General features: G+C 39.8%; 1 protein-coding gene across 1 annotated transcript in view; it reads left to right on the top strand.

Moving 5' to 3' along the window:
* Positions 1–13,055: 13,055 nt before the first annotated feature.
* Positions 13,056–27,063, top strand: part of LOC124603876 (protein TEX261) — a 66,678-nt gene continuing 52,670 nt past the window's right edge. The window contains exon 1 of the mRNA XM_047136474.1: positions 13,056–13,265. Within this exon, the coding sequence (XP_046992430.1) occupies positions 13,196–13,265 (70 nt within the window). The 5' untranslated portion in view covers positions 13,056–13,195. The remainder of the gene's footprint in view (positions 13,266–27,063) is intronic.

Genomic DNA, 27,063 nt, shown 5'->3' with positions numbered 1-27,063 from the left:
GAGGTCATCAGTCCCCTAGAACTTAGAACTACTTAAACCTAACTAACCTAAGGACATTACACACATCCATGCCCGAGGCAGGATTCGAACCTGCGACCATAGCGGTCACGCGGTTCCAGACTGAAGCGCTCAGCCACACGAGCTGGCAAGCCTTAGTCGGCAGGTATTATTATAATGTTGGGATAAGTTTTAGGTGGTGAATTATCATTATTCCTTACCAATTTTATAAAGTGATACATAGTATTAACCTGATATTTACAACTCTACAGCTACATTAAGAGACTTAGTAGGAGACAAGGCATTCGGTTACTTTAAAAGAGTTTCAAAGTGAGGAGGCATCCCTTGACAGAGGTATAACAAGCTTTTAGAACTCTGTCATGAGCCAAAACTAGTTGTGCAATGCATGATGTGACAAATATTAAGCAAATAAGAACAGATTTCTTTACTTCATGAGCGAATACCTAGAGGAAATATAGCCTATCCATACTGTTGTACAGGATTTTCACAACAAGTAACAATACTTTAGTGATGTGAAAATGTGTGTATGCTCAGATTTCTTCTGACTTTGAAAATAACTGATACAAAAGGGAGGAATTTTGCATGAGAAATTCGAGGTTCATTGATAACAACATCCCTGTTTTGGATTGGGGAAAGTGAATTTTTTAAATGGTGACTATGTGCTGGGGATGTGACTGCAGTTGGAATAGTACATGCAAGCCACACTTGCTTGTCTCACAATATGCAGTAGCCCACAGAAGGAGTGGGTACGAGGCCTTGCTTGACCAGAGCTGTGGCTTAGCCTCATATGACCAGTGGGTACAAAGAAAACTCTGACCTATCAGGTCTTGCCCGCAGCTGCAGGGACAAGTCCCAGTGGCAGCGCTCTCTGGATGGCTGAATAGTGGAGCAACCAGTGTGCTGGTTGAGCAACGATGGAAGTGGACATGTCTGTTGCAAGAGAAGGTTCAGGTCGCCAAGTGCTTGCACTGGACAATTATTCCCCCCCTGTAAACTGATTGGCTGACTGCTTGGTGGCCACGGTGACAGTTTCTCCGGCCTTTGAGCATCTGACACAGATGGAGATGTGTGTGTAACTGCCTGATTGGCTGGTGCAGGTGGGAGTCGCTAGTTCCCTCTTCTTCTGGTGTGGCTGCGGCTCCCCGGCAGTCAGCAGACGGCACATGCTTCACGATCACGATTGTGTGCGATTGGATGGTTTTTTGACCAGATATGTTTAGTGTAAGGGGGAAATATTGTGATGGAGAAGGGTGCTTGCGTTCTCAAACGTTGGCACTTACAAGACCTCAGAGATATTTAGTGCTAAAATCTATCTGTGGCAGAAATTTAATTAATTGATTTGCAAAATGTTTGTGTGTGACAGTCCAAAATCGAAAATATGTTTTATTACAAAGAAGAATCGTTGTGAGTTAGTGGTGAGTGTTTTAAGCAATTATTTGACTCCTGTAAATTGTTAAACAATTAATTTGATAGGGTCATGCAAATGGGCTATTTCTCACCATTTTTTATATTGCAAGTGGGGGAGTGGGGGGAGGGGAGGGGAGGGCTGGAAAGGATTTCCGAGGAGTGTTAAAAGTGGCTCAAATTGGGGAGTGGTGACGAGAACAGTGACCCTTTTGCCAGAGGACTCAGAGAGGTGGGGGACCCGTGGGTGCATTTCTCAGGACTGATTATCCTCATGGAGACATAAATCGATCCACAGGGGGTCGTACATCAATTAGCATAACATTAGGTTAAGGGGAGGTGACTAGTTTGCCCCTGAATGCATGCTTGCCCCTGAATGTATGCAACCTGATCAAAGAAAATGGCCCATAACTCTCTTTGCCCCAATACTGCCCTCCTGACACAACCCTGCTGCTTCGGCTCCCGGTCTCTCGTCCCGTCTTGATTACTTGACAATCTCTGCTCATATGAGCTCACCTTCAACCAGTGCTGCTTTCCAGTGGCAAAAACAGGAGTCACCTGGGCCCATCTTCCAAATTTATTATTCATTTTCAGGCTGTTCTTATGAAATTGATGGTTTTTGTAGTATGAACATGGAGATTCATTGTATGTTTTCGACTTTACTACAGACATAAAGTTTATTGCTATTATTCCCAACAGACTTTCATTAGATGTTCTGAATATGTAGACACTGCCAATATGTGCAATATGCGAATATTGGAAGACATGTGCCTATCGGCTTTATAACAATACAGCTGGTTGTTCCCTCCCATTCAAGACTGCAAAAGTTAACATTTCACTTGATCAACTTAGAGAATAGATGCTTAGAACTTCTCCATATTTGCTGTGTGTCTTGCTCTTGCTGATGCAGTTCCCTGAAGCAGCTCTCATAGTGTTTTTGTGGTCATCAAGAGTTGCAAATAGTCTACCTGTGGATCTGTAAATGGAAATGCAGCTAGCTAATTTACTTTAAATAAATTCCAGGTTGGCATCATCATGCATTTATTAACAGGCACCATAAAATAATTCACAATGACTCCAAAACCTACAGAAAATTGAGAACATTGGCAATAGAGAGAGAACAGAGCTGAATTTCATCCTAATATCGACAGAAGTGATTGCTGCACAACGAAGTTCTTTACTGTTGTTGTTGTGATCTTCATCTCAAAGACCGGTTTGATGCAGCTCTCCAATTCCTTAGTACACTTTATATAACACTGGAACTATTTGTGTACTGTTAGCAGAATAGTAATTGTAATTTGTTTCCTGATATAGTTTACTGTATAGGAGCACTGTAGTAGCAAAGCTTTAATGATGCTTTGGTTCCCTCCAGCAGTTACTCTGGGATTCACTCTTACAGCTTACTCAGAGTTTCTCACACCGCTGGTGCACTTTAGTACATATGGAGTGACCAGTCTCACCCTCTGCTTTCCAAACATGGGAATCAATTCCTACTTGTCACTTTAACACTCTACAGTGCTCTTCAAGAAAGTGAGTTATACCTGTTAACTGCAGCATCTCAATACAATGTTAAAATTAGTAAATAAAATGTCCAAACTAAGAGGAACATCACAAGGTGATCATTATGATAATAAAACACTATACACTACCAATCCATAATTTACCAAAGATTGACAATCTGTAAATATTAAGAAATAACATTAAGTCTAGAACAGGAAGTAACACACTGATGTTGAAATATGTGTTGCGATCACAATTTTTTATTCCACATTATTATTTCAATCACTTTCGGGTAAACATGTGCTTATGTACATACATTTAGCAGTAGCAGATTGTACATTATGTCATACAAGAAACAGAAGATTATGAGAAGCTGACATGGCCTTCGACTTAATTGGTCAGTTTAATGCCTGATCCCATGTGGGTTAGATTAGGAAATGTTATGACCAGAAGTTGGGTTGGTAGTGGGGTTTGCTGCCAAAATTGATTAAATTCATCTGCTGTGATATTTACAGCACTTACGGTTCCTTCATAATTTATATCTGTACCCAGCTCTGCTTTTATAATCCTCTATGGGGTTAACAGAAGTGTACGATTCGACCCCTCTGCTTTGACCCCATGGTGTCTTGGTGTGGTGTGTGACATCATTATGGCATGGAGCCTTTGAATTGGTTGTGATGCTGTATTTGATAGTTGCCTTTGGTGGTGGATGTGGACGTGCTGAGTGTAACCTGTGCTACTGGGTTCATTTGAGTTTTGGTTGTCACCGTGCTAATGTGGTCTTCAATTTAGGTAGTTGGTGTGGTAACGTGGGTTGTGGAAGTGTTTTCAGTCAGTGGTTAAGGTTGTTTTTTGTTTATGTGTCTGGTGTTTTCGTTGGGTTTGATTAGTTTGGTGTTTGTTGTGCAGTAAGAAGCATTAATTTTTTTTTTTTTTTTTTTGCATTTTCTGTAGGTATAGGTATAATTGAAGTTCGTGAGTATATCATTGTATTCTGAGAGGTGTGATGATATGATGCCTGTCTTACAATTTTTATGTGTGTGTGTGGGGGGGGGGGGGGGGGGTTATTTGGGTTGAGGGGGTTTGGTTCCATTTTTCTGATTTGTAAGTATTGGTTTTTGGTATTGATAACTGCAGTCAAGGGAAATGCCCGATTCCACTTTGGGGTAATTATTTTTGGTATCGGTAGCTGCAGTTGAGCTACAAAGGTCGAGGGAAATGTCTGATTCCACTTTTTTGTGGTTGTACGTATTTGTTTCTTTGTATCGGTAGCTGCAGTTGAGCTATACAGGACAAGGGAAATGTGCACTTCCTGTGGTTTTGTTGGTGTAGCGGAATGCTGCAATTTGGATATTATTTGTTCTCAGATGGTGCACTGCCTTTTTTTTAGTGTTGTGTAGTTAGCTTGTCCCGCCTCCAAACCCCCAATTTCCCACATTTGTCCCATTAGTTTAATTTTGTTTTTGGAATGCAACGTTATTGTGCCATTTTTATTTTTGTTCATGTTTGTTGGCGTGTTTCAATAGTGACGTCAATGTCACCATTTTGTATATGCTCGAAGTAGCCGTTTCCGCTGTATTGATGACGCCATGGGTCAAAGAGATGGGTGGAATCGGGTGCTTATTCAATGCTCCTCCATGTCATTATTTCAGTTTTCATTACCATACATTTGGCTATTCTAAGTGCACAAGATGCAATAGCATGCCTTGCTTCTTGTCTCATTGCACAATTTTATAGGCTTACAATATTACAAGTAGGTAAGTTTTCAGCAGTGAAGAACTAGAAGCAGTACCAGTAAGCAAACAAGCACTGGTTTCGGAACTACGGCATCATTTGCTATCGATACAAGTATAGTGAAAGTGGAATAAAATTCATTATGAAAGCATCCTTTTCACGTCACATCCCTTCTAGGCTGTTCGAAATATATCAAGAAAAAGAAGGTACATTAAGGTGGCCAAATGTGTCGTATTACTAGACCTATCACGCATTCCAGACAGAGAAACGCTCTAAATTGCTTTCCTTATACTATGTTATTCATGTAAACACTGTCATTTTTAGTACTTAAGACAGCTGTTGCATGTGCACGACAGAAGTAATGAACAAGAAGCAATTGTACATAGTAGTCTGCTAACGTTTAGGGCTGTTAATTATGGTGGCACGCACTACCCACTCTTGCTTCAAAACACGTTACAGCATAAAAGTAAAAAGTTTGTAGGGCCACCGCCCTTCTTTCTTTTATCTGCATAGTGATTAGTGATGGTTAAATGTTTGAGCAGTTTCCAAAGAGCGCCAGGCAACAGGCCGTACTGTGTATGCGCAGCTACGATGAAGTAGACACCCCATGTTTGGTGCTTGCTCTGCTCATATGCTTTTTGTCGCATTTCTGTGCATGGTGGGACATCATGTGACCATGTGCAGCCCTGCGGCACGTTGTTGAGAGGACCTAGGGAGTTGCACCTGGAGCAATTGTTTTATCAGTTCTACCCAGATAAAGAATGCAAATAAGGAAACAGTTCTTGGCATATTATTCATTTCAAAACTAGACTCTACAGCTCAAAGTACCATAACATTTTGCTATGTGGTGACTTTGAGAATTTTTTTTTTTTTTTTTTAATTCATACTCTGCAATATTGTTATGAATCATTTCCAATCAGGTTTACGTCTACACGGCATTGCAAAAAGCTAGTAGGAAGGAATACAAATTTCTTTAAAAAATAGTTCCTTGTGAAGCTTACACCAGTACGAAGGACAATAAATTTCATGCCTATTTCAAAAAGTGTAAAAAATTAACAAGGTTGTCTGTGAGGCAAAGAAACTGTACAACTAACAGATAAGACCATTCTACAATTTAGCATAGCAAGGCATTCTATAAATTGAAGATGTAAATACAAATTATGAAATAACGTCTGGCCTAGAGGAAGTACTAGCAAAGTGTATTGTGATCAAAAAACACTGTTTTACGGAAGGCAGATTTGTAAAATTCTGCTACAGCTGTCAATATATTTGAAACAAAATATTAAGTTCAAAACACTGACAAAATTTGCCTGCTTAGTCACCTTCAAACCTGTTAGCACCAATAGTGCGGAATGATATGTGATTTATTCATCTCATTATGTAGAATTTTCAAATCATTTGGTTTTATGTACAGGAGACATGTCAAGGTTTACAAAAGAAACTTTTTTCACTTTTTAAAGAGAAATACAAAAGTTTACATTATATTTTACTTTTCTAAGTTACAGCTACACATGTACATAAAATAATACATGTAATACAATCCCTGTGTTCAGACTGTGAAGCTGTCCTCATTGATTTCAGAACAACAACACTTTTCCACCAGAAGAGTAAAGAGCAATCTTTTCAGTGAACCAAGGTCCATTTTAAATATATTACTGCCTTTTATCGAAAATTTTTAACCCCATATACTCTGGCATTTGGGCATAAAGTTTCAAATGATGTGTTGAAAGTTTGAAGGTATCTCTGTGGCGAGTGCTGTAGTTGTGATATTTACAACACTTGTGGTTCCTTGTTGATTTTTATATAGGAACACCACCATCTCATATTTGTAAAGTGAGGGGGATAGATAGTATTTTTAGATTTTTTAACAGTGGTCATCAGGATTGCCGTTTTTTTGCAACACACGTTTCTAATTACTTTCTTTTGCAATTCTAGGACCCTAATGACATTTGCTGAATTTCCCCAGAAGATTATGCCATAAAGAATAACTGACTCAAAGTAGCAGTGTTAAACTATCTTTCTGGCATCCATGTTTGTGGCACCTGACAAAATACACATTGCAAATTCTAAGTTGTTCAGTTTATTAGCTAAGTAATCTATGTGTACCTTCCAATTTCAATTTTTGTCAAGATTTAGGCCTAAGAACTTCACATGGTTTGTTTCTGTGATTTCCTGATCATTGCAAGTTATCTTTATTTCAGTCCTTTCTACTGGTTTAGCTTCAAATTGCGTCATTTTGGTTTTAGTTACATTTAGTTTTAGTCCATTTTGATAGAACCAAGATTCGAGTTTTTCTAAAGTATTTTTGGCTTTTTCTGGAATATTTTCAGATACCTCATTTTCAATTAGAAATGATGTATCATCAGCAAATAAGACTGAATGAACATCAATAGCAAGTGGTAGGTCATTTACGTAAAAAATAAACAGATAGGGACCCAATATCAAACCTTGTGGGACTCGTTGGGGGAACTGTTTTCCAGTCTGAGGAATAATTGTTTCCATTTGAAGTTAAAATTACTCTTTGTTTCCTACCTGACAGGTAAGAGCTAAACCATTTTAAAGCAGTGTCCCTGATTCCATACATCTGTAATTTGCGGAGGAGTAATGCATGGTATACTGAATTGAAAGCTTTAGTTAGATCACAGAATGTTCCTGTGACCTTTCTACCTTTATCTAACATGCAGCATATTTTTTGAATAAACTCATTTACAGCATTCACAGTGCTTTTACCCTGTTGGAATCCTAACTAGTTTTTAAAAATTATATCATTTACAGTAAGAATTTTATTAATTTGTTTTGCTGCAATCTTTTCAAACACTTTAGAGAAGACCGGCAAGAGAGAGATAGGACGGTAATTCCCCATATCCTCTGTCGATCCTTTCTTGAATAGAGGTTTGATGTCAGCATATTTCAATACCTTTGGAAAGCATCCCTGTTCAAAGGTTGATTTATAGTAATTGACAGTGGTTGAGTAATAATATCTTACACACATTTGATTACAGATGTTGTTATTTCATCCCACCCATGTGAGGTTTTGTTTTTTAGAGACAATATTTTCTTTTCCACATCCCTTTGGGTGATTTTTTCAAATTGTGTAAAAGCTCTGTTCTGGCTGTTTTCCAAATTTGTGATGCCCTGATAGAATGTCATATCCACTTCCTATCTTACTACATTTAGTAAGAATTCATTGAAACAACTTGACATCTGAACAGGGTTTACTATAATTTCATTTTCAAGTCTAATTTTCAAAATCTCGTGAATTTTTACTTTGGCTCCTAATTCAGACTGAACAACTGACCACACTGCTTTTGTCTTATTTCTGTGTTCTCGTATGAATTTATTATTTGCCATTTTTTTAGCTGCCACTACAACTATCCTAAATACAGCTTTACACTGTTTGACATAAGTAACAAAATCTGGATTTCTGTTTGATTTTAACTCATTGTGGAGCTCTCTCTTTCTGGCACTAGAAATTTTTATTCCTGTTGTAATCAATTTGAGTTTACCATTTACTTCCTTCTGCTTATATCTACGAGGAAATGATTAATTAAATACCTCTGAAAAACTATTTAAGAATTTTTCACAGTTTATTGAGCTTAAACTATTGTGGTCTACAGGCCTGCTTATTATACTTAATTTACTGTGGAATAAATCCATTTTACTTTTACTGAGATCCCTTTTTATATACACTTGTGGAGGCTTTAAGTTGTTTGCTTTTGGGAGCTCAATAAACAGAGCTGAGTGATCTGAAACACCCAAGTCTAAGCAATATTTGTGCTTATTTCCACTGTCAAATTTGCAGTTAGTAAAAATATTATCAATCCAGGTCACTCATCTGCTGTTTTCCCTAGTGCCTTCAGAAAAATTTAGCTTGAAACCAGATTTCTGAATTAAGTCACGAAATTTTGTGGAATCGTTGCTTTCAATAAAGACATTTAAGTTGAAGTCTGCTGCTATAACAACTTTTTTCTTAATTTCTTTCTGGAGTTTTTCTAGGAGGCATTCGAATTTGGCTAAAAACACTTTCGTTACCCCACATCCAGGAATTCTATAGATTGCTATAACCAGTGTGTTCAGATCACTTAGTTCTACAGAGCAACTTTCAAACACGCTCTCTTCTTTTAAATAATTAAAACTATATCTTACTGTATAACTTACAGAAGAATTGCCAAGAATGCAGGAGCCTCCACGAGATTTGCTTATTCTACAAAAGCTAGCAGCTACCTTGACATTATTAATACTATTTAATACTTTTATACTATCTTCTGTTAACCAATGTTCGTTTAGGCAGATTATTTTAATATTTATGGATTCTGAAAGCAGAATTTTTAGTTCGTCGATTTTTGAGTATTTACGATTTGGTAGTTCTGCCCCTAAGCCATTTATATTCCAGTGCATCAACAGATCATTTTTGCTTTTGGTTATTTCACGTGCATCCTTTGTTTGGTGCCTAAACTTTTTATTTTCAGTTTGAGTTTTTCTTTGTCACCCCTATCAGAATGAATTATTTTCCCTTGCTTCTTAGGATTTTACAACCCCCCCCCCCCCCCCCCCCCGCCCCATGAACCATAGACCTTGCCGTTGGTGGGGAGGCTTGCATGCCTCAATGATACAGATAGCCGTTTCGTAGGTGCAACCATAACAGAGGGGTATCTGTTGAGAGGCCAGACAAATGTGTGGTTCCTGAAGAGGGCAGCAGCCTTTTCAGTAGTTGCAGGGGCAACAGTATGGATGATTGACTGACCTGGCCTTGTAACAATAACCAAAATAGCCTTGCTGTTATGGTACTGCGAACGGCTGAAAGCAAGGGGAAACTACACCCGTAATTTTTCCCGAGGGCATGCAGCTTTACTGTATGATTAAATGATGATGGCGTCCTCTTGGGTAAAATATTCCGGAGGTAAAATAGTCCCCCATTCGGATCTCCGGGCGGGGACTACTCAAGAGGACGTCGTTATCAGGAGAAAGAAAACTGGCGTTCTACGGATTGAAGCATGGAATATCAGATCCATTAGTCAGGCAGGTAGGTTAGAAAATTTAAAAAGGGAAATGGATAGGTTAAAGTTAGATATAGTGGGAATTAGTGAAGTTCGGTGGCAGGAGGAACAAGACTTTTGGTTAGATGAATACAGGGTAATAAATTCAAAAGAAAATAGGGGTAATGCAGGAGTAGGTTTAATAATGAATAAAAAAATAGGAGTATGGGTAAGCTACTACAAACATCATAGTGAACGCATTATTGTGGCCAAGATAGACACGAAGCCCACGCCTACTACAGTAGTACAAGTTTATATGCCAACTAGCTCTGCAGATGATGAAGAAATTGATGAAATGTATGATAAGATAAAAGAAAGTATTCATACAGTGAAGGGAGATGAAAATTTAATAGTCACGGGTGACTGGAATTCGACAGTAGGGAAAGGAAAAGTAGTGGGTGAATATAGAATGGGGGTAAGGAATGAAAGAGGAAGCCGCCTGGTAGAATTTTGCACAGAGCATAACTTAATCATAGTTAACACTTGGTTCAAGAATCATGAAAGAAGGTTGTATACATAGAAGAACCCTGGCGATACTAAAAGGTATCAGATGGCTAGAGGACAAATGTAAGGATGTAGAGGCATATCTCACTAGGGTTAAGATAATTACTGCCTACAGGAAAATTAAAGAGACCTTTGGAGAAAAGAGAACCACTTGTATGAATATCAAGAGGTGAGATGGAAACTCAGTTCTTATCAAAGAAGGAAAAGCAGAAAGGTGGAAGGCGTATATAGAGGGTCTATACAAGGGAAATGTACTTGAGGACAATATTATGGAAATGGAAGAGGACATAGATGAAGATAAAGTGGGAGATATGATACTACATGATGAATTTGACAGAGCACTGGAAGATCTAAGTCGAAACAAGGCCCTGGGAGTAGACAACATTCCATTAGAAATGCTGATAGCCTTGGGAGAGCCAGCCCTGACAAAACTCTACCATCTGGTGAGCAAGATGTATGAGACAGGCAAAATACCATCAGACTTCAAGAAGAATATAATAATTCCAATCCCAAAGAAAGCAGGTGTTGACAGATGCGAAAATTACCGAACTATCAGTTTAATAAGTCATAGCTGCAAAATACTAGCGCACTTTACAGACGAATGGAAAAACTGATAGAAGCCGACCTCGGGGAAGATCGGTTTGGATTCCGTAGAAATGATGGAACACGTGAGGCAATACTGACCCTACGACTTATCTTAGAAGAAAGATTAAGAAAAGACAAACCTACGTTTCTAGCATTTGTAGAATTAGAGAAAGCTTTTGACAATGTTGATTGGAATACTCTCTTTCAAATTCTGAAGGTGGCAAGGATAAAATACAGGGAGCGAAAGGCTATTTATAATTTGTACAGAAAGCAGATGGCAATTATAAGAGTCGAGGGGTATGAAAGGGAAGCAGTGGTTGGGAAGGGAGTGAGACAAGGTTGTAGCCTATCCCCGATGCTATTCAATCTGTATATTGAGCAAGCAATAAAGGAAACAAAAGAAAAGTTCGGAGTAGATATTAAAATCCATGGAGAAGAAATAAAAACTTTGAGGTTCGCCGATGACATTGTAATTCTGTCAGAGACGGCAAAGGACTTGGAAGAGCAGTTAAACAGAATGGACAGTGTCTTGAAAGTAGGGTATAAGATGAACACCAACAACAGCAAAACGAGGATAATGGAATGTTGTCGAATTAAGTTGGGTGATGCTGAGGGAATTAGATTAGGAAATGAGGCACTTAAAGTAGTAAAGGAGTTTTGCTATTTGGGTAGCAAAATAACTGATGATAGTCGAAGTAGAGAGGATATAAAATGTAGACTGGCGATGGTAAGAAAAGCATTTCTGAAGAAGAAAAATCTGTTAACATCGAGTATAGATTTAAATGTCAGGAAGTCATTTCTGGAAGAATTTGTATGGAGTGTAGCCATGTATGGAAGTGAAACATGGACGATAAATAGTTTGGACAAGAAGAGAATAGAAGCCTTCGAAATGTGGTGCTACAGAAGAATGCTGAAGATTAGATGGGTAGATCACATAACTAATGAGGAGGTATTAAATAGAATTGGGGAGAAGAGGAACATGTGGCACAACTTGATTAGAAGAACGGATCGGTTGGTAGGACATGTTCTGAGGCATCGAGGGATCACCAATGTAGTATTGGAGGGCAGCGTGGAGAGTAAAAATCGTAGAGGGAGACCAAGACATGAATAAACTAAACAAATTCAGTACGATGTAGGTTGCAGTAGGTACTGGGAGATGAAGAAGCTTGCACAGGATAGAGCAGCGTGGACAGCTGCATCAAACCAGTCTCAGGACTGACTACCACAACAACAACAACAACAACAACAATTAACATTTTACGAAGGTTCACAGAGCCTAATCTATTCAAGTGCAGGCCGTCTTTTCCCAGACACTTATAGTTTCAGAAACTTCGTTTCAAATAAACTAACTGCCTCAGAAGAAAAACATAGCACAAGCAAATTTCTCCACAAAACCGACAGAAGTTGCGTCATTAAAACATTAATGGTTGATTGCTAATAACGTGGAAATAATATAAAATGAGAAAATTGAAAGTACTAGCTTATTTTAGTCTTTCATGATTATGAGAATGAAATCTGATTGTTTTTATTTGACGTGTGAGCTGTTCTGTGAGAGACTAGCAATATCACGAAACATATACACGCAGGGCAGAATAACCCCCCCTACTTTAATTCAGCTTGCTCTGCGCATGCGCGAATCTGGCAGCTTGGGCGCCCCAGAAAAATTTTTCAGAGTAGCATGTGGCTACTTGCTGCTACTGCTCATACGGCAAACAGCCACGTCTTGACGTTACAAGTAGCCAGAAGCGGAAGAAGGCACTGCTCATACGGGAATTCAGCTCTGCGCATGCGCAAGAGCCCGCTGGCAACTGCTCAAACGATTTGTCTACAAACTACAAAGTTATCAGTACCCAACGAGTTAAAACTCGTTGCCAGTACCAGTCTCAGAGTACATACAAACCTGTGATGCGAAGTTCACGGTAGGAACTAAATTGAGTGACATTTTACTGATGGCAATAATTGTAGACTGACATAACTTTGCAATAAATTCACATTAAAATCACCAACAACCACTATTTCATTTTTTTATCAGTGAGATAGGACAACGGAGCTTCCAGATTTTTAACGAAGAGGTGGAAGTTTCCTGAGATGCTCTGTATATACTTAGTATTATAAAACACTTCTAATGAAATTATACAAATGTCTAAATGGATCAGTAACGTGCACTGCAATAAATACTAAGTTAATTGGCACCAGATAACTGTCTTAGCGCCTGCAGACAACATCAGGTATGGAATGTTGGTACAACTGTAACCCTGCCAGCTGTGGAACAACTTTGGTGCAGATAGTATTTTGTCAACATGACTATAAACATAACCAAAGAGAAATCGATAAGTTTAGGAAAGTTGTAGTGAAAAGCGAAATGCATATTCGTTCTCGTGTATCATAATGTCATTGATATAGGTGTACTAACAATGTGGTTTTTTTATTTATTGAGTTGGTTTGCTTTGTTGGTGCAAGTGTGCTTTGTGACTGTGGCTGTTGGTAAGTGAAGAACTGTTTATTTGTTGGAGTTGCTTTCATAATACTAAAACTGTTAAGTAAGCACTCACATAATGTTAATAAGAGAGTTTACTTCTAGTAGAGATGCGGAGCGTAGTGGTCCGACATTCCTAGGTTTCCGGTAATAGATGGAGTGGAAGGGACACTTCTGCCCATGCCACTTTTCGTGACCGCTGTGGCTTCTGACTACCTGGTTTCCTTAATGTTTTGTGTGGCTTTTGCTACGTCTTCCCAAAATAGATTTCCCCATATGTTTCAACGCCATCATTAACAATGAAATCAATTTACCTGACACATAATTTATTAGTAGTTTAATAGAAAATTCATGTAATACACCGGACGAAGTTCTGTAGTGGTTAAAATGGTGAGTTTGAATTCGGAACGAATGGGTCTCCAATTCTACCTACCGCCATCCAGCGTGTACATTAAACCCTTATGTTTCCATTATTAACATCTCTTCCCCGTCCCTCTTCCTGGAGGCCTTCACACTGGAGTATGGACCTTCATTCTGAAGCGGAGACAAAAATCCAAATTCGAAATTATCTTTGTTCCTCGTATTGTTGGTATGTAAATCACAGATTAAGTATAACTGATGTTTTGTTGTTAGCATCAAGTAGCACTACACTGCCAATGTGCTGGAAAGAATTTCGAAGTCTATGATGTGGAGTTATTAATTTTACTTGGTGCTCTTATTACAGGCTTCGGTTCATTTAATACTGCTTCTGAAGATAATTCCATAAACTGACAGAGTGAGAGTATGTTAAGTATTCTAGTGTTCAAGTAGTGCACAAAGTGATAGGTACTTCAAGAAGAAAAACTTTCTTAACTGATTTCCCTGTTTATTTTGAAAAATACAGTGACAAGACTGTGTTGTTGTTGTGGTCTTCAGTCCTTAGACTGGTTTGATGCAGCTCTCCATGCTACTCTATCCTGTGCAAGCTTCTTCATCTCCAAGTACGTACTGCAGCCTACATCCTTCCGAATCTGCTTAGTTCATTTGTCTCTTGGTCTCCCTCTACGATTTTTGCCCTCTATGCTGCCTTCCAAAACTAAATTGGTGATCCCTTGATGCCTCAGAACATGTCCTACCAACCGATCCCTTCTTCTAGTCAAGTTGTGCCGCAAACTCCTCTTCTCCCCAATCCTATTCAGTAGCTCCTCATTAGTTATGTGATCTACCCATCTAATCTTCAGCATTCTTCTGTAGCACCGCATTTCAAAAGCTTTTATTCTCTTCTTGTCTGAACTATTTATCGTTCATGTTTCACTTCCATACATGGCTACACTCCATACGAATACTTTCAGAAACGACTTCCTGACACTTAGATCTATATCCGATGTTAACAAATTTCTCTTCTTCAGAAACGCTTTCCTTGCCATTGCCAGTCTACATTTTATATCCTCTCTACTTTGACCATCATCAGTTATTTTGCTCCCCAAATAGCAAAACTCCTTTACTGCTTTAAGGGTCTAATTTCTTAAGTGACAAGAGTGTAGATGTCAAATAGTGTGCATCACATCGGAAGGCATCTCAGTTTTGAACTGTTTGCATGGCCACTCTCCAGTAGCCTCTGGCAACGAATGAGACTTAGTCCTTCACTAGGTGCCTTACTGTGAGTAACAGAGGAGGCAATAAATGCTCTCCTGTAGAGTGTGACTTGGTTATACTTTGCTGCTGATGCTATTTTATTCAATGTTGCATGCACTTTGTATGACATGACAACATGGAAAGTATTTACCTTTTCTCTACCACCATGCACAAAGAAACCTCACCCCCTTCCACACTTTTTCTCAGTTCAGAGGTTTCTTCCGCACTGATTGTGTTGTCTCTGATTTAGCTTCTTACTCATGTAGCTGCTAGGGTACTTCACGCATGACATTTACTGAAATGTAATATGTGACAACTGATCTTTATTTCTGGTGCCAACTGGTCATCTGTATTTGTCTGAAACAGTATAGTACAAATCTTTGTGAGACCAGACCCTACACTGTTCCTTGTAAACCAATCAGTTCATTCCAATTGAAGTCAACCAATAAAAAAAAATAAAAAAAATGTGAAGTGTGATGATTTAGGATTTCATAATTTTTTCCAACTTTCAAAAAAAGCTAAAATCCAAATTAAGATTTTTTGGACAGTATATTTCTGAATTATTAGTTTGTGAATTTTCTAAAAGTGTGCAATTTCTGCCACATTTTGAAATCTTAAACTGACCATATCCCTAACTATTTTGCACACAGAGGTGAAATGCATACCATTTTATTCAGTTTATTAAAAGCATTGAAATGTGTTCTATTTGACAAAATTCATTAAAATTCTAAGTTTTGCCAATTTTTTAAATTTAGAATTATTTTCCTTTTTAGTTGTACACTGTCAGTGTGTGGCATTCCAAATGAGGCATATTGAAAGAACAGCAGGAAATTTATATTACAAATATATAACGAAACAAAAACATTCACATCCATTGACAGTAATTCACTTCATTGGAGATGAAATGTTTAGAAAAAACTAGCAAAGCACTGGTGTGGCAAATGAGAGCAAGTTGGTGCATACATGTGTAACTCATTAAGCATGCTCAGGGGGTTTGGCAGAAAACTGCTGTTGTGATGATTTGAAATGCTTAATAGGGCAATAAAAGCACATGCTGGAATGCAACAAGTGGCAACCACGAAGTGTATAATCCAACATGTGCCTTTCAGTTTTTTGTTGGGTTGTTAAACACTTTAATTCATAGCACTCATACATTTTGGCCACTTTGTTACCGGTTAAATAAATGCACCTAAAATAACAGTTGAGGTTGTTTTCTTAAACATTGGTTGGTTGGTTGGTTTGGGGAAGGAGACCAGACAGCGTGGTCATCGGTCTCATCGGATTCGGGAAGGATGGGGAAGGAAGTCGGCCGTGCCCTTGTCAGAGGAACCATCCCGGCATTTGCCTGGAGTGATTTAGGGAAATCACGGAAAACCTAAATCTGGATGGCCGGACGCGGGATTGAACCGTCGTCCTCCCGAATGCGAGTCCAGTGTCTAACCACTGCGCCACCTCGCTCGGTCTCTTAAACATTCATAATAATCAGTTGTGGAAATGCAATATTAGCTTCCTTCCAATTGTTTGAATGGGGAAAAGGAAATATGGGCAAAATCGAAGATTGTGGTATCATCTGCTGGCTTTGACACACTGCGTCATCAAGGGGGCGGACACTCGGTTTCAGTACGGCAACCATGATGGCACTCGCTAGACACATGAACAAATACAATTAATTTAAAAAAAATTAATCGCAGAATATGAAACTGTCAAGACAACTGGAGGGATATAGGGAGTTTTGGGCAGGGACATAGTAAGTATATGACAGTTGTAACAATGGAGACATACCAAAACAAATACTAACCCAAAAATGAAGCAGAAACTCTTATCAGATATTTCACACATGACCTTTCTAGCTGAGATGAAGTCCACAATACCGTGAACCCACACATAGCTGTAAAACCTGGTATCCTAAATTTCACTTGACCTATGAAGCTAAATGAAATCCATGATTCCACAAAGCCACACAAAAGTCAATAATTCCAGTATCTAATATTTCACTTGACGTATGTAGCTAAAACAAAGCCCGAGGTACCATAAAGCCTAACATAACTAATGTAGGTAAAACAAATTCCACAATACCTACCAATCACATTCCAAAGCAATTACTAGCAACTAACAACCTAACTCAAAAATACATAAGAAAATGTCATCAACACTGTATTCAATATGCAAGAAACACACACTTAACCCCCACCCGCCACACACACTCTGTATCGTATATACTACAATGAAATCATAAAAATATATTTGCCAACAAAAGTCAGCTGACACCCACATCTATTGATAGCAAAAATGTGCCATTAACACAATCTCCCCAATGGCCAGTGTAGACTTCTCAATCTTTGGTCAGTTTCATACCTTCTGCACAAATGTAACGCTTCAAGTAATTGACAGTTAAACTTAATAACTGCAGGAATTTAATTATGGTCAACAATTCGAGCATGCAGAGACCTACCCATCAAATTTGTTATCCACAACTAATAAGAAATGAGACATAAATTGAAATCTCGTACCATAAACAACACACTGCACCAATAATTCCACACCCAAGAATGAACTATCAACATCAAAATAACTCTCTAACAAACTGCCACAAACCCCTCCGATATTATTCTCGCAAACAGCACTCAAGGAGTGCAGTGAGTCACTGATATCACAAACAATTTAGAAAGATAAATATCACACACTAGAGTGCACCACCACTTAACATCAATACACCCTCTACAAATGTGATCCATTTCAAATATGCCACGCCTTCTTGATGTCACACAACACAACACATTTATATCATGGGTCATAGCAGACATGTGTTATGCAAACTTCGGTTGGCCCTAAGCATGCCCTCAGTCACTTTTTTGTTTGTGACAGATTATGAACAGGCAGCATATGAAAAAGAGTTTGGCAAAAAGATTTTATGAAGCCATAGCAGTCACAGGGACTTGGCAGTAACATGCATTTATTCCTATGAGCATTGCCACAGGTACAGCAAGAATTGTTTCTGATTTTAAGGATTTTGGGGTTCATAAAATTCAAGTGAGTCCAGATGCAGATAGCACGTTTTCGAACAAATTGCAGTACGTGTTGCTTGTGCCTATGACAGTAACTTGTGGGTGGCTTGTCTGTCCAGAGATAAAAATGAGAAGTAAACCTTTAATTTATGCATCATCGTGGACTGCTTCTTTCTTTTCCGTAACCAGGAAAACTTGATAAACGGCCGTTCCGAAAAAAGTCTTAATTTGTATACTAAATTATATTACTGCCATGGAAGAATGTAAAGATTATCAGATGAAGAGTTGTGGAAGATGTAGATGTAGGATTATACTAGAAATGAACATATTGTTACATCAATAATATGGTATTATTGCTTGGGAGAACTAGGTTATGTTATTTAAGAGAAAACTGCAATATATCAGCTTAAATTAATAGGACTTTCATTGGATAGCTATAATGTCTTACTTGGTGAAGATAATAAAATGTTGCTCATTGTACTGAAATAAAGCATTGTTAAATCATAACAGCTGCACCATTGTTTGATTAATTATATTGGGTACATTAATTTAATGGTAAAATAAAGGCATAATTAACTAAATTATTCATAGTCTTAATTGATGATTTGTTATTATGGTGTATGCTAAAATATTTTCAAAGTTAACATGGGAAAGCTGTATCTGAAGTTAAGTGTGTGATTCTAATAAAGTAATATATTGACTGCCACTGAATAAAAATTAATAATGATTTGAGCTCCTTGTTTGATTTTAGACGTGGAAGGATTGCAGTAAAATTGGTAATAAGTTCAAAGGACTACAGACTATGCACAAGATGTTGCACTTATCAGCAAAATAAAATTTATTTTAACATGTTCCCACTGGAATAGCATAGCGTCATGATATTTGGCAAGCATGTGACTTACATAAATTTTAAATTCAGCATTGCTTCATCAAATAGCAAGTACTTTGAAAGCTTACTAGAAACTGGATAAAATTTTACAAAATTTAGGTCTGTAAATCATACAGCCTTGAAGATTTGGTGGTTCAATGTAACAACCATTGCGTAATTTGGAAGTTTTAAAAATTTATTAGTAAAATAATGAAAGGTCAAATTTTTTTTTAATTTATGATATTTCATGCAAACACTGCTACTACAAATGTACAAAAAATTATCAAAATTTGGTATATTGATAACAAGACTATTTTTTGATTTCCCATTTCCTGACCCACTTGTAGACCCACTCAGTTGTAATATATATTGGGTTTGATATGGTTCAATTTGGGCCATTAATTAATATAGTTGTCATCGGCAAACATTAGTTTTCGAACATACTTTAAAGGCATTGGTGGTTATTTATTTAGGTTCAGAAGAGGAGTGACCACATTACAGAATTTTTTTGAGACTTCACATTTATTTTTTCTCACTGTGAGTTAAGTTTCATTCCTTTCCTGGTTATTGTTGTGACCCCTCTGCTTTCTGTTATGAAAAGATGGCTCTACCCAAGCAAGGAGGGCACCAGATTAGTACTCCACATTAGAATTTTATTTTCTACATTGCCTTCTTAGCAAAGTTGTGAAGTATCCCAACAAATCAGTTTAAAGACTTAGCGGTATTTCTTCAATGAGTCATGTTGATGACAAGCTCATTGATTTTCAGCCAGATTGCAGCAAACTTTTTATTTTTATTTTTTTTTTTCAGTTGAGTATTAAAAACCACAACATTTCAACAAGTGTCTTACCAACTTGAGATATTGCAGATGTTATACAAGAGGTGAAAATACCATTTCCTCTTGGTATAGGTGCCAAAGTCTTGTGAGGTTGTGCCAGAGTAGGAGGCTGCTTTCAGTCTGTGCATGGGCATTCATGATCCATCTTGTGCTGTCCACTGTTGGACACACTAGAAGTGGATAGATGCTTATACAGTATCCCACGCCAAACTGAGTTAATAACCCTAGTCTCTGTTGATCAATGGATCCTAATGTTTATCGATTCTTTTATTTTGCCATCCTAGTAAGTGCTGGCTTGGCACAGTAACTTTGTGTTCTCAAACTCAATTGTATGTTCTTCATTCCGGCTGTACTTGCCACACCTTATTTGCCTTTCTGTTCTAGGGACACATGCCTAATATATTCTTTGCTTCCATTTACAGTGATTCATTTGCCTAGTATATTGGTGACCCAACCTCACCAGCAGGGTGAGGAGATAGCAATCCCCCCCCCCCCCCCCCCCCATGCCACACACACACACACACACACACACACACACACACAAACAGGGTTACATTTGCAATATCTTTACACTTTGGCAAGAAGATGGTGTGAACAACAGTGGTTCTGCTGCTTTCAAGTCGTATGTAAATCATTTATAAAAAGTGAGAATAACCAAAGGCCCAACAGAGGGCAATGAGGTGCTCCATAATTAACTTTCCAGTATCCTGAAAAGTAATTCTTATTTTCTTGAGATGCTGAGTCGCAGATAGGCACAACAAAAAGACTGTAACAAATAAATAGGCTTTCGGGTAGTAAGGCCTTTGTCAAAAATAGAACTCACACACACACACACACACACACACACACACACACACAGGCACGCGCACACAAATGCAACTCATGCACGTGACCCCAGTCTCAGGCAACTGAAACCACACTGCCAGCAGCAGCACCAGTGCATGATGGGAGTGGCGACTGGGTGGGGGTTAGGAGGAGGCTGGGGTGGGGATGAGGGGTATAGTATGGTAGGGGTGCCAGACAGTCTAGTGCTGTAGGTTAGACGGAGGGCAGGGGAGAGGTGGAAAGGGGAGGGTGGGGGGGGGGGACTAGCAGAAAAGGAGAGAATTAAAAAGACAGGGTGTGATGGTGGAATGATGGCTGTCTAGTGCTGGAATGGGGACAGGGAAGGGGCTGGATGGGTGAGGACAGTGACTGACGAAGGTTGAGGCCAGGAGGGTTACAGGAACGTAGGAGGTATTGCAGGAAAAGTTCCAACCTGTGCAATTCAGAACAGCTGGTGTTAGTGCGAAGGGTCGATATGCTGCAGGCTGTAAAGCAGTCATTGAGATGAAGGATGTCATGTTTGGAAGCATGCTCAGTAACAGGGTGGTCCACTTGTTTCTTGGCCACTGTTTGTCAGTGGCCTTTCATGCAGACAGATCTCCTGTTGGTTGTCATGCCCACATAGAATGCAGCGCAGTGGTTGCAGCTTAGCTTGTAGATCACATGACTGGTTTAACAAGTAGCCCTGCCTTTGATGGGATAGGTGATGTTTGTGACTGAAGTGGTGTAGGTGGTGGTGGGAGGATGTATGGGACAGATCCTTGCATCTAGGTCTATTACAAGGGTATGAGCCACGAGGTAAGGCGTTGGGAGCAGGGGTTGTGTAAGGGTGGACTAGTATACAAGGTGTTTCAAAAAGAATATACGTATTTCAAATTCATATATTTATTAAACTTTAAGACATACGAATATGAAACTTTACACACATATTTGAAAACCTCTCAAGTTCAGATTACCGATGTTCAATATGTCCTCCATCAGCGACATGAACAATATGACATCGAAACTCAAATACCTCCCATACTCGGGCAAGCAAGTCCTTCGTCACTAGTGTTATGGCAATACGGATCCGGTTCTTCAACTCTTCCAGGTTCTGTGGGAGTGGTGGTACATAAACGTTGTCTTTGACGAAACCCTACAGGAAGAAGTCAGAGGGTGTCAAATCCGGTGACTGTGGAGACCATCTGAGACATGCTAAGTTGCCAGCTCCTTGATGACAAATCCAATGGTTCGGTAGAGTTTCGTTCAGATATTCACGCACTTGGCAACTCCAGTGAGAGAGTGCCCCATCTTGTTGAAAAATGAAGTTGTCTTCGTACTGCCTCAGAAACGACCTGTTTTGTAACATAGCAAGATACTGCCGACCGTTAACCATGTTGCCATCAAAGAAGAATGGGCCGTAAACAGATGATCGGGATATCGCACAAAACACATTGACTTTGGGTGGATCTCATACATGTTCAATGACTGCATATGGGTTCTGTAGGCCCCAAATTCGAACATTGTGTTTGCTTACCTGACCACCAATGTGAAAAGTCGCTTCATCACTGAACACAATGTGTTGTGCAAAGATGTTACCATTGTCAGTAGCATCAAGAATCTCATTACAAAATGCCACACATTTGCATTTGTCATCAGGATGCAGAGCTTGAAACATAACCAACTGACGCCTCAAAACGCGCCAAAGTGTTGTTGTAGGTAGTTCTAACTCCCGACTGGCACGATGAGTTGGTTCTGCAGGACTATGTTGGAAAGCAGTTTGAATTTGTGGAACATTTTCTTCATGAACATAGGACGGCCAGGACTTTTTCCTTTAGATACACATTCTGTATCTAGAAACTGTCGATACCATCTGCAAATGTTCCACCCATTTGTAGGATCAATTTGGTACTTCAGCCCGAAACATCTTTGCACTGTAATCACGGAATTGCACTTTGCAAACTTGAGAACACAAAATGATTTCTGCTGCAGAGTAGCCGTTTTAAATATATGACAATTACCAAGCAAGACAGAAGACAACTGGCATCTAGTGGCTATTAATATAAATGAAACTATGTATTTGTTTCTCCAATAGCCGAGCCGAGGCGCAGTGATCGATAGTTTGGACAAAATAATACTTTGTAATACGTATATTCTTTTTTAAACACCCTGTATTGTGTAGGTTTAGTGGATGGCGGAATACCACTGTGGGAGGGGTGGGAAGGATAGTGGGCAGGACATTTCTCATTGCAGGGCGCGACGAGAGGTAGTCGAAACCCTGGTGGTGCTGAATTACAAGTGGAATGTTCCTCTGTCTGGACTGGATGGTGGTACTTGGGAGGTGGTGGGAGACTGGAACGCTAGGGCACGGGCTATTTGATTGTGTAAAAGGTTGGGAGGACAATTACTGTCTGAATGCTTCAGTGAGACCCACAGTATGTCTCGAGAGGGACCGCTCGTCATTGCAGATGCGACGACTGCAGGTGGGTGGGCTTGGTATAGAATGGGTGGCAGCTGTCAAAATAGAGGTATTGCTGGTAGTTAGTAGGTTTGATGTGGACGGAGGTGCCGATGTAGCCATTTTTGAGGTGGAGTTCAACATCTGGGAAGGTGGCTTGTTGGGTTGAGTAGGACCAGGTGAACCAAATGGGGGAGAAGTTTTTTAGGTTTTGGAGGAATGTGGATAGGGTGTCCTCTCTCTCAATCCAGATCGCAAAGATGTCATCAATGAATTTCTAACCAGGTGGAGGGGGGGGGGGTTAGGATTCTGGGTGTTTAGGAAGGATTCCTCTAGATGGCCCATGAAAAGGTTGGCATAGGATGGTGCCATGCGGGTGCCAATGGCTGTACACCGGATCTGTTTGTAGGTATTGCCTTCAAAGGAGAAGTAGGTGTGGGTGAGAATGTAGTTGGTCATGGTGACTGGGAAGGAGATTGTTGGTTTGGAATCCATTGGGTGTTGGGAAAGGTAGTATTCAATAGCAGTAAGGCCCCGGGCATTAGGAATGTTAGTGTAGAGGGAGATGGCATCAGTAATGACGAGCAGGGCACCCTGTGGTAAAGGGACAGGAACTGTGGAGAGCCGATGGAGGAGGTGGTTGGTATTTTTTATATAGGAGGGTAGGTTCTGGGTAATAGGTTGAAGGTGTTGGTCTATGAGAACAGAGATTCTCTCAGTGGGGCACAGTAACCAGACCCAATAGGGTGTCAGGGGTGGTTAGGTTTATGAGGTTTAGGAAGCATGTAGAAGGTAGGAGTGTGGGGAGTGGTAAGGGTGAGCAGACAGATGGACTCCAGGGAGAGGTTCTGGGATGGTCCTAAGGATTTGAGGAGAGGCTGGAGAACCTGCTGGGTTTCTGGAGTAGGGTCACTGTGGCAAGGTTTGTAGGTGCAACAGCTGGCAGAGTCCTCCCAGGTAATCCCTGCGGTTCGAAACAGCAGTGATGGTGCCTACATCTACATCTACATCGATACTCCGCAAGCCACCCAACGGTGTGTGGCGGAGGGCACTTTACGTGCCACTGTCATTACCTCCCTTTCCTGTTCCAGTCGCGTATGGTTCGCGGGAAGAACGACTGTCTGAAAGCCTCCGTGCGCGCTCTAATCTCTCTAATTTTACATTCGTGATCTCCTCGGGAAGTATAAGTAGGGGGAAGCAATATATTCGATACCTCATCCAGAAACGCACCCTCTCGAAACCTGGCGAGCAAGCTACACCGCGATGCAGAGCGCCTCTCTTGCGGAGTCTGCCACTTGAGTTTATTAAACATCTCCGTAACGCTATCACGGTTACCAAATAACCCAGTGACGAAACGCGCCGCTCTTCTTTGGATCTTCTCTATCTCCTCCGTCAACCCGACCTGGTACGGATCCCACACTGATGAGCAATACTCAAGTATAGGTCGAACGAGTGTTTTGTAAGCCACCTCCTTTGTTGATGGACTACATTTTCTAAGCACTCTCCCAATGAATCTCAACCTGGTACCCGCCTTATCAACAATTAGTTTTATATGATCATTCCACTTCAAATCGTTCCGTACGCATACTCCCAGATATTTTACAGAAGTAACTGCTACCAGTGTTTGTTCCGCTATCATATAATCATACAATAAGGGATCCTTCTTTCTATGTATTCGCAATACATTACATTTGTCTCTGTTAAGGGTCAGTTGCCACTCCCTGCACCAAGTGCCTATCCGCTGCAGATCTTCCTGTATTTCGCTACAATTTTCTAATGCAGCAACTTCTCTGTATACTACAGCATCATCCGCGAAAAGCCGCATGGAACTTCCGACACTATCTACTAAGTCATTTATATATATTGTGAAAAGCAATGGTCCCATAACACTCCCCTGTGGCACGCCAGAGGTTACTTTAACGTCTGTAGACGTCTCTCCATTGATAACAACATGCTGTGTTGTTACCAGCCTCTGTCAGCAGGTAGGATTATAAGGCCGAGATCAGTTTTTAGATGATGGACTGAGGTTCTTTCTGTGGATGTAAGGATGGTTTGCATGTTGAGGGATTTGGGGAATGATGGTGAGGCAAGGTTCGGGTTTAAGAAATTCTGGAAAGTTAACAGGAAGTAGTTTGGGGGCAGAGGGGGTGGATCATGGTTGGATGGAGGACTGAAATGAGTTAGGCAGTGATCAGTATTGGTGTTTGGTTGAGTCTGATTGGTAGGGCTGGTGGCAAAAAAGAATTTCCACTGTAGGGACTGGGAGAAGGAGAGAAGCTCTATGACAAGGTGTGCATGATTGAATTTGGGAGAGGGGCAAAAGGTGAGGTCTTTGGAATGGGCTGATTTTCTGTGGGACTAAGGCTTCTGGAGGAAAGGTTCATTACTGTGTTACGGGTCTGTTTAGGTTCTGGATTCTGTGCGTTGGTGGGAGGGAGTTTTGGAGGGTGGGGTAAGTGTAGTAGGTCTGCAAGACAGGGTTTGTCAGATATGAGGGGACGTGGGGGAAGTTTGGAGGTTGTTGTAGAGGTGGTGGACAGTGGTACTCCAAGGCAGGAATAGGACTTGAGCAGGGTGGAGAACTTTATGAGGTGGCATTGTGCATGTTGCTCAAGTTCCTGCAGGGCAAGAGTTTAAATGTGTGTTATGGGTTCCAGGTATTTAGGATTGCATAGCAGTCTTTCTGTTGTCCCTGTCTGCGACTCAGCATCTCCGCTATATGATGACCAGTATCTTTCCTTTTCATAATATTGTTACATTCCATCTTGGATTTTCCACTGTTTGATCTTATTTTATTGGCATATTTCTACCATGTGTTGCATGCTAGAAAGGTGTGACTTAAGTCAGTTGTAGGAAAACTTCTTTGCACTTTCCTAAGCAGCAGACTGTGACTGATCATATCACACGAGATCAAATGGTTTAGATAGATCTAGAAACAGCCCACAGATTGAATATTTGTGGAATCTCCATGGGGTTAAATTATTGGAACTATTGTCTGCCAGTGAAGTAAATAGTGTCTGCAGAATGAATATAATGTATCTGTACTTTCTTGGTTATTAGCAGGTGCAGTTTTTTCTGTCACCATGCTGAATTAGTTATTGAAATTGGTGATGCAGTAATGCTTGCTTTTGGAACTTGAGACTCATTTCTCTGACAGTGGAGGAGGGTGTAGTAGATGAGTTACCAAGCAAATCAATTCTAAGGACACACACCAGGAAAAGATGAGAGAGATATTCATAAAGTGTGAGAAAGATTTTTATTTTGGATGCTGCCTGTTTTTAATGTACAGGGAAGTTTTTCATTGAAACAGCCCAAAAGAAGTCAAAGCACAAATCTGAGTCTTGCGTTCATCCATCAGTGAAAATCAAAAAATGGCCCTTCAGTGCTTGGTCCCTTGATATTAGTACCATGCCGGATGAAGAAGTTGCTCACATTTAATGGTGTACAGCTTTAAACTGGGCTTCACATTATGTGACATTCCTTGTGTTCTAAAAGGAAAAAAAGAAGCAAAATAGCCTCTGAACTTTTTATTTTAAGTCCAGTAAATTAGAAATGTAAATATGAAATAGTTGGATAATATAACAGGAAAAAGGTGTGGCTAACGTGATGATACGTGTTGAAGGGAGTCCAAGAACTACTGCTTCTAGCATGCTGAAACTAAATAAACTGGAACAAGGCTGATAGCTCGGCTAATGGGAAAAAACCACACATCGAATCTTAAGCCCCCTGAGATTTACAAGTAGTTACAGGATTGGAACAAGGTATATGTAATAATTCTAGAAAACACATTCAGTTATGTGATGGAAGGAGCAGTTGGTCTTCATGTGTACTCCATAACCCACCTTATTGTCTGTATGTGCGTGCATGTCCATGCTTGCGTATGTATGTAAGTGTGTGCCACTGTCATTTTGTTGTAAGACGAGTGACATATTTTGAGCACCTAAAAACTCTTTCATCCTCCTCCCCCTATTCTCTGAATGTTGGAGCTGCCAGTATTAGGAGCTTTTAGCTTCAAATTTTAAAAAGTTGTGAACCCATTTTTCCAACTAGATAACCTTAGGAGTGAAATAAAGTTTTCTCATGCTGATGACATGTTACATGTATTCAATATTTGTGCCTCTCCAAGATGTACTGGTGCTGAGCAAAACTGTACAACAGCCAAGAACGTGGTTTTCTGTTAGGAAGAAGTGGGGCTTAAATCCTTGTCAATTCATCTAGA

This window comes from Schistocerca americana, chromosome 1, assembly GCF_021461395.2.
Source record: "Schistocerca americana isolate TAMUIC-IGC-003095 chromosome 1, iqSchAmer2.1, whole genome shotgun sequence".
NCBI classification, from domain to species: domain Eukaryota; kingdom Metazoa; phylum Arthropoda; class Insecta; order Orthoptera; family Acrididae; genus Schistocerca; species Schistocerca americana.
The sequence above is the reverse complement of the archived record's forward strand: the minus strand, read 5'-3'. Positions and strand labels throughout refer to the sequence as shown.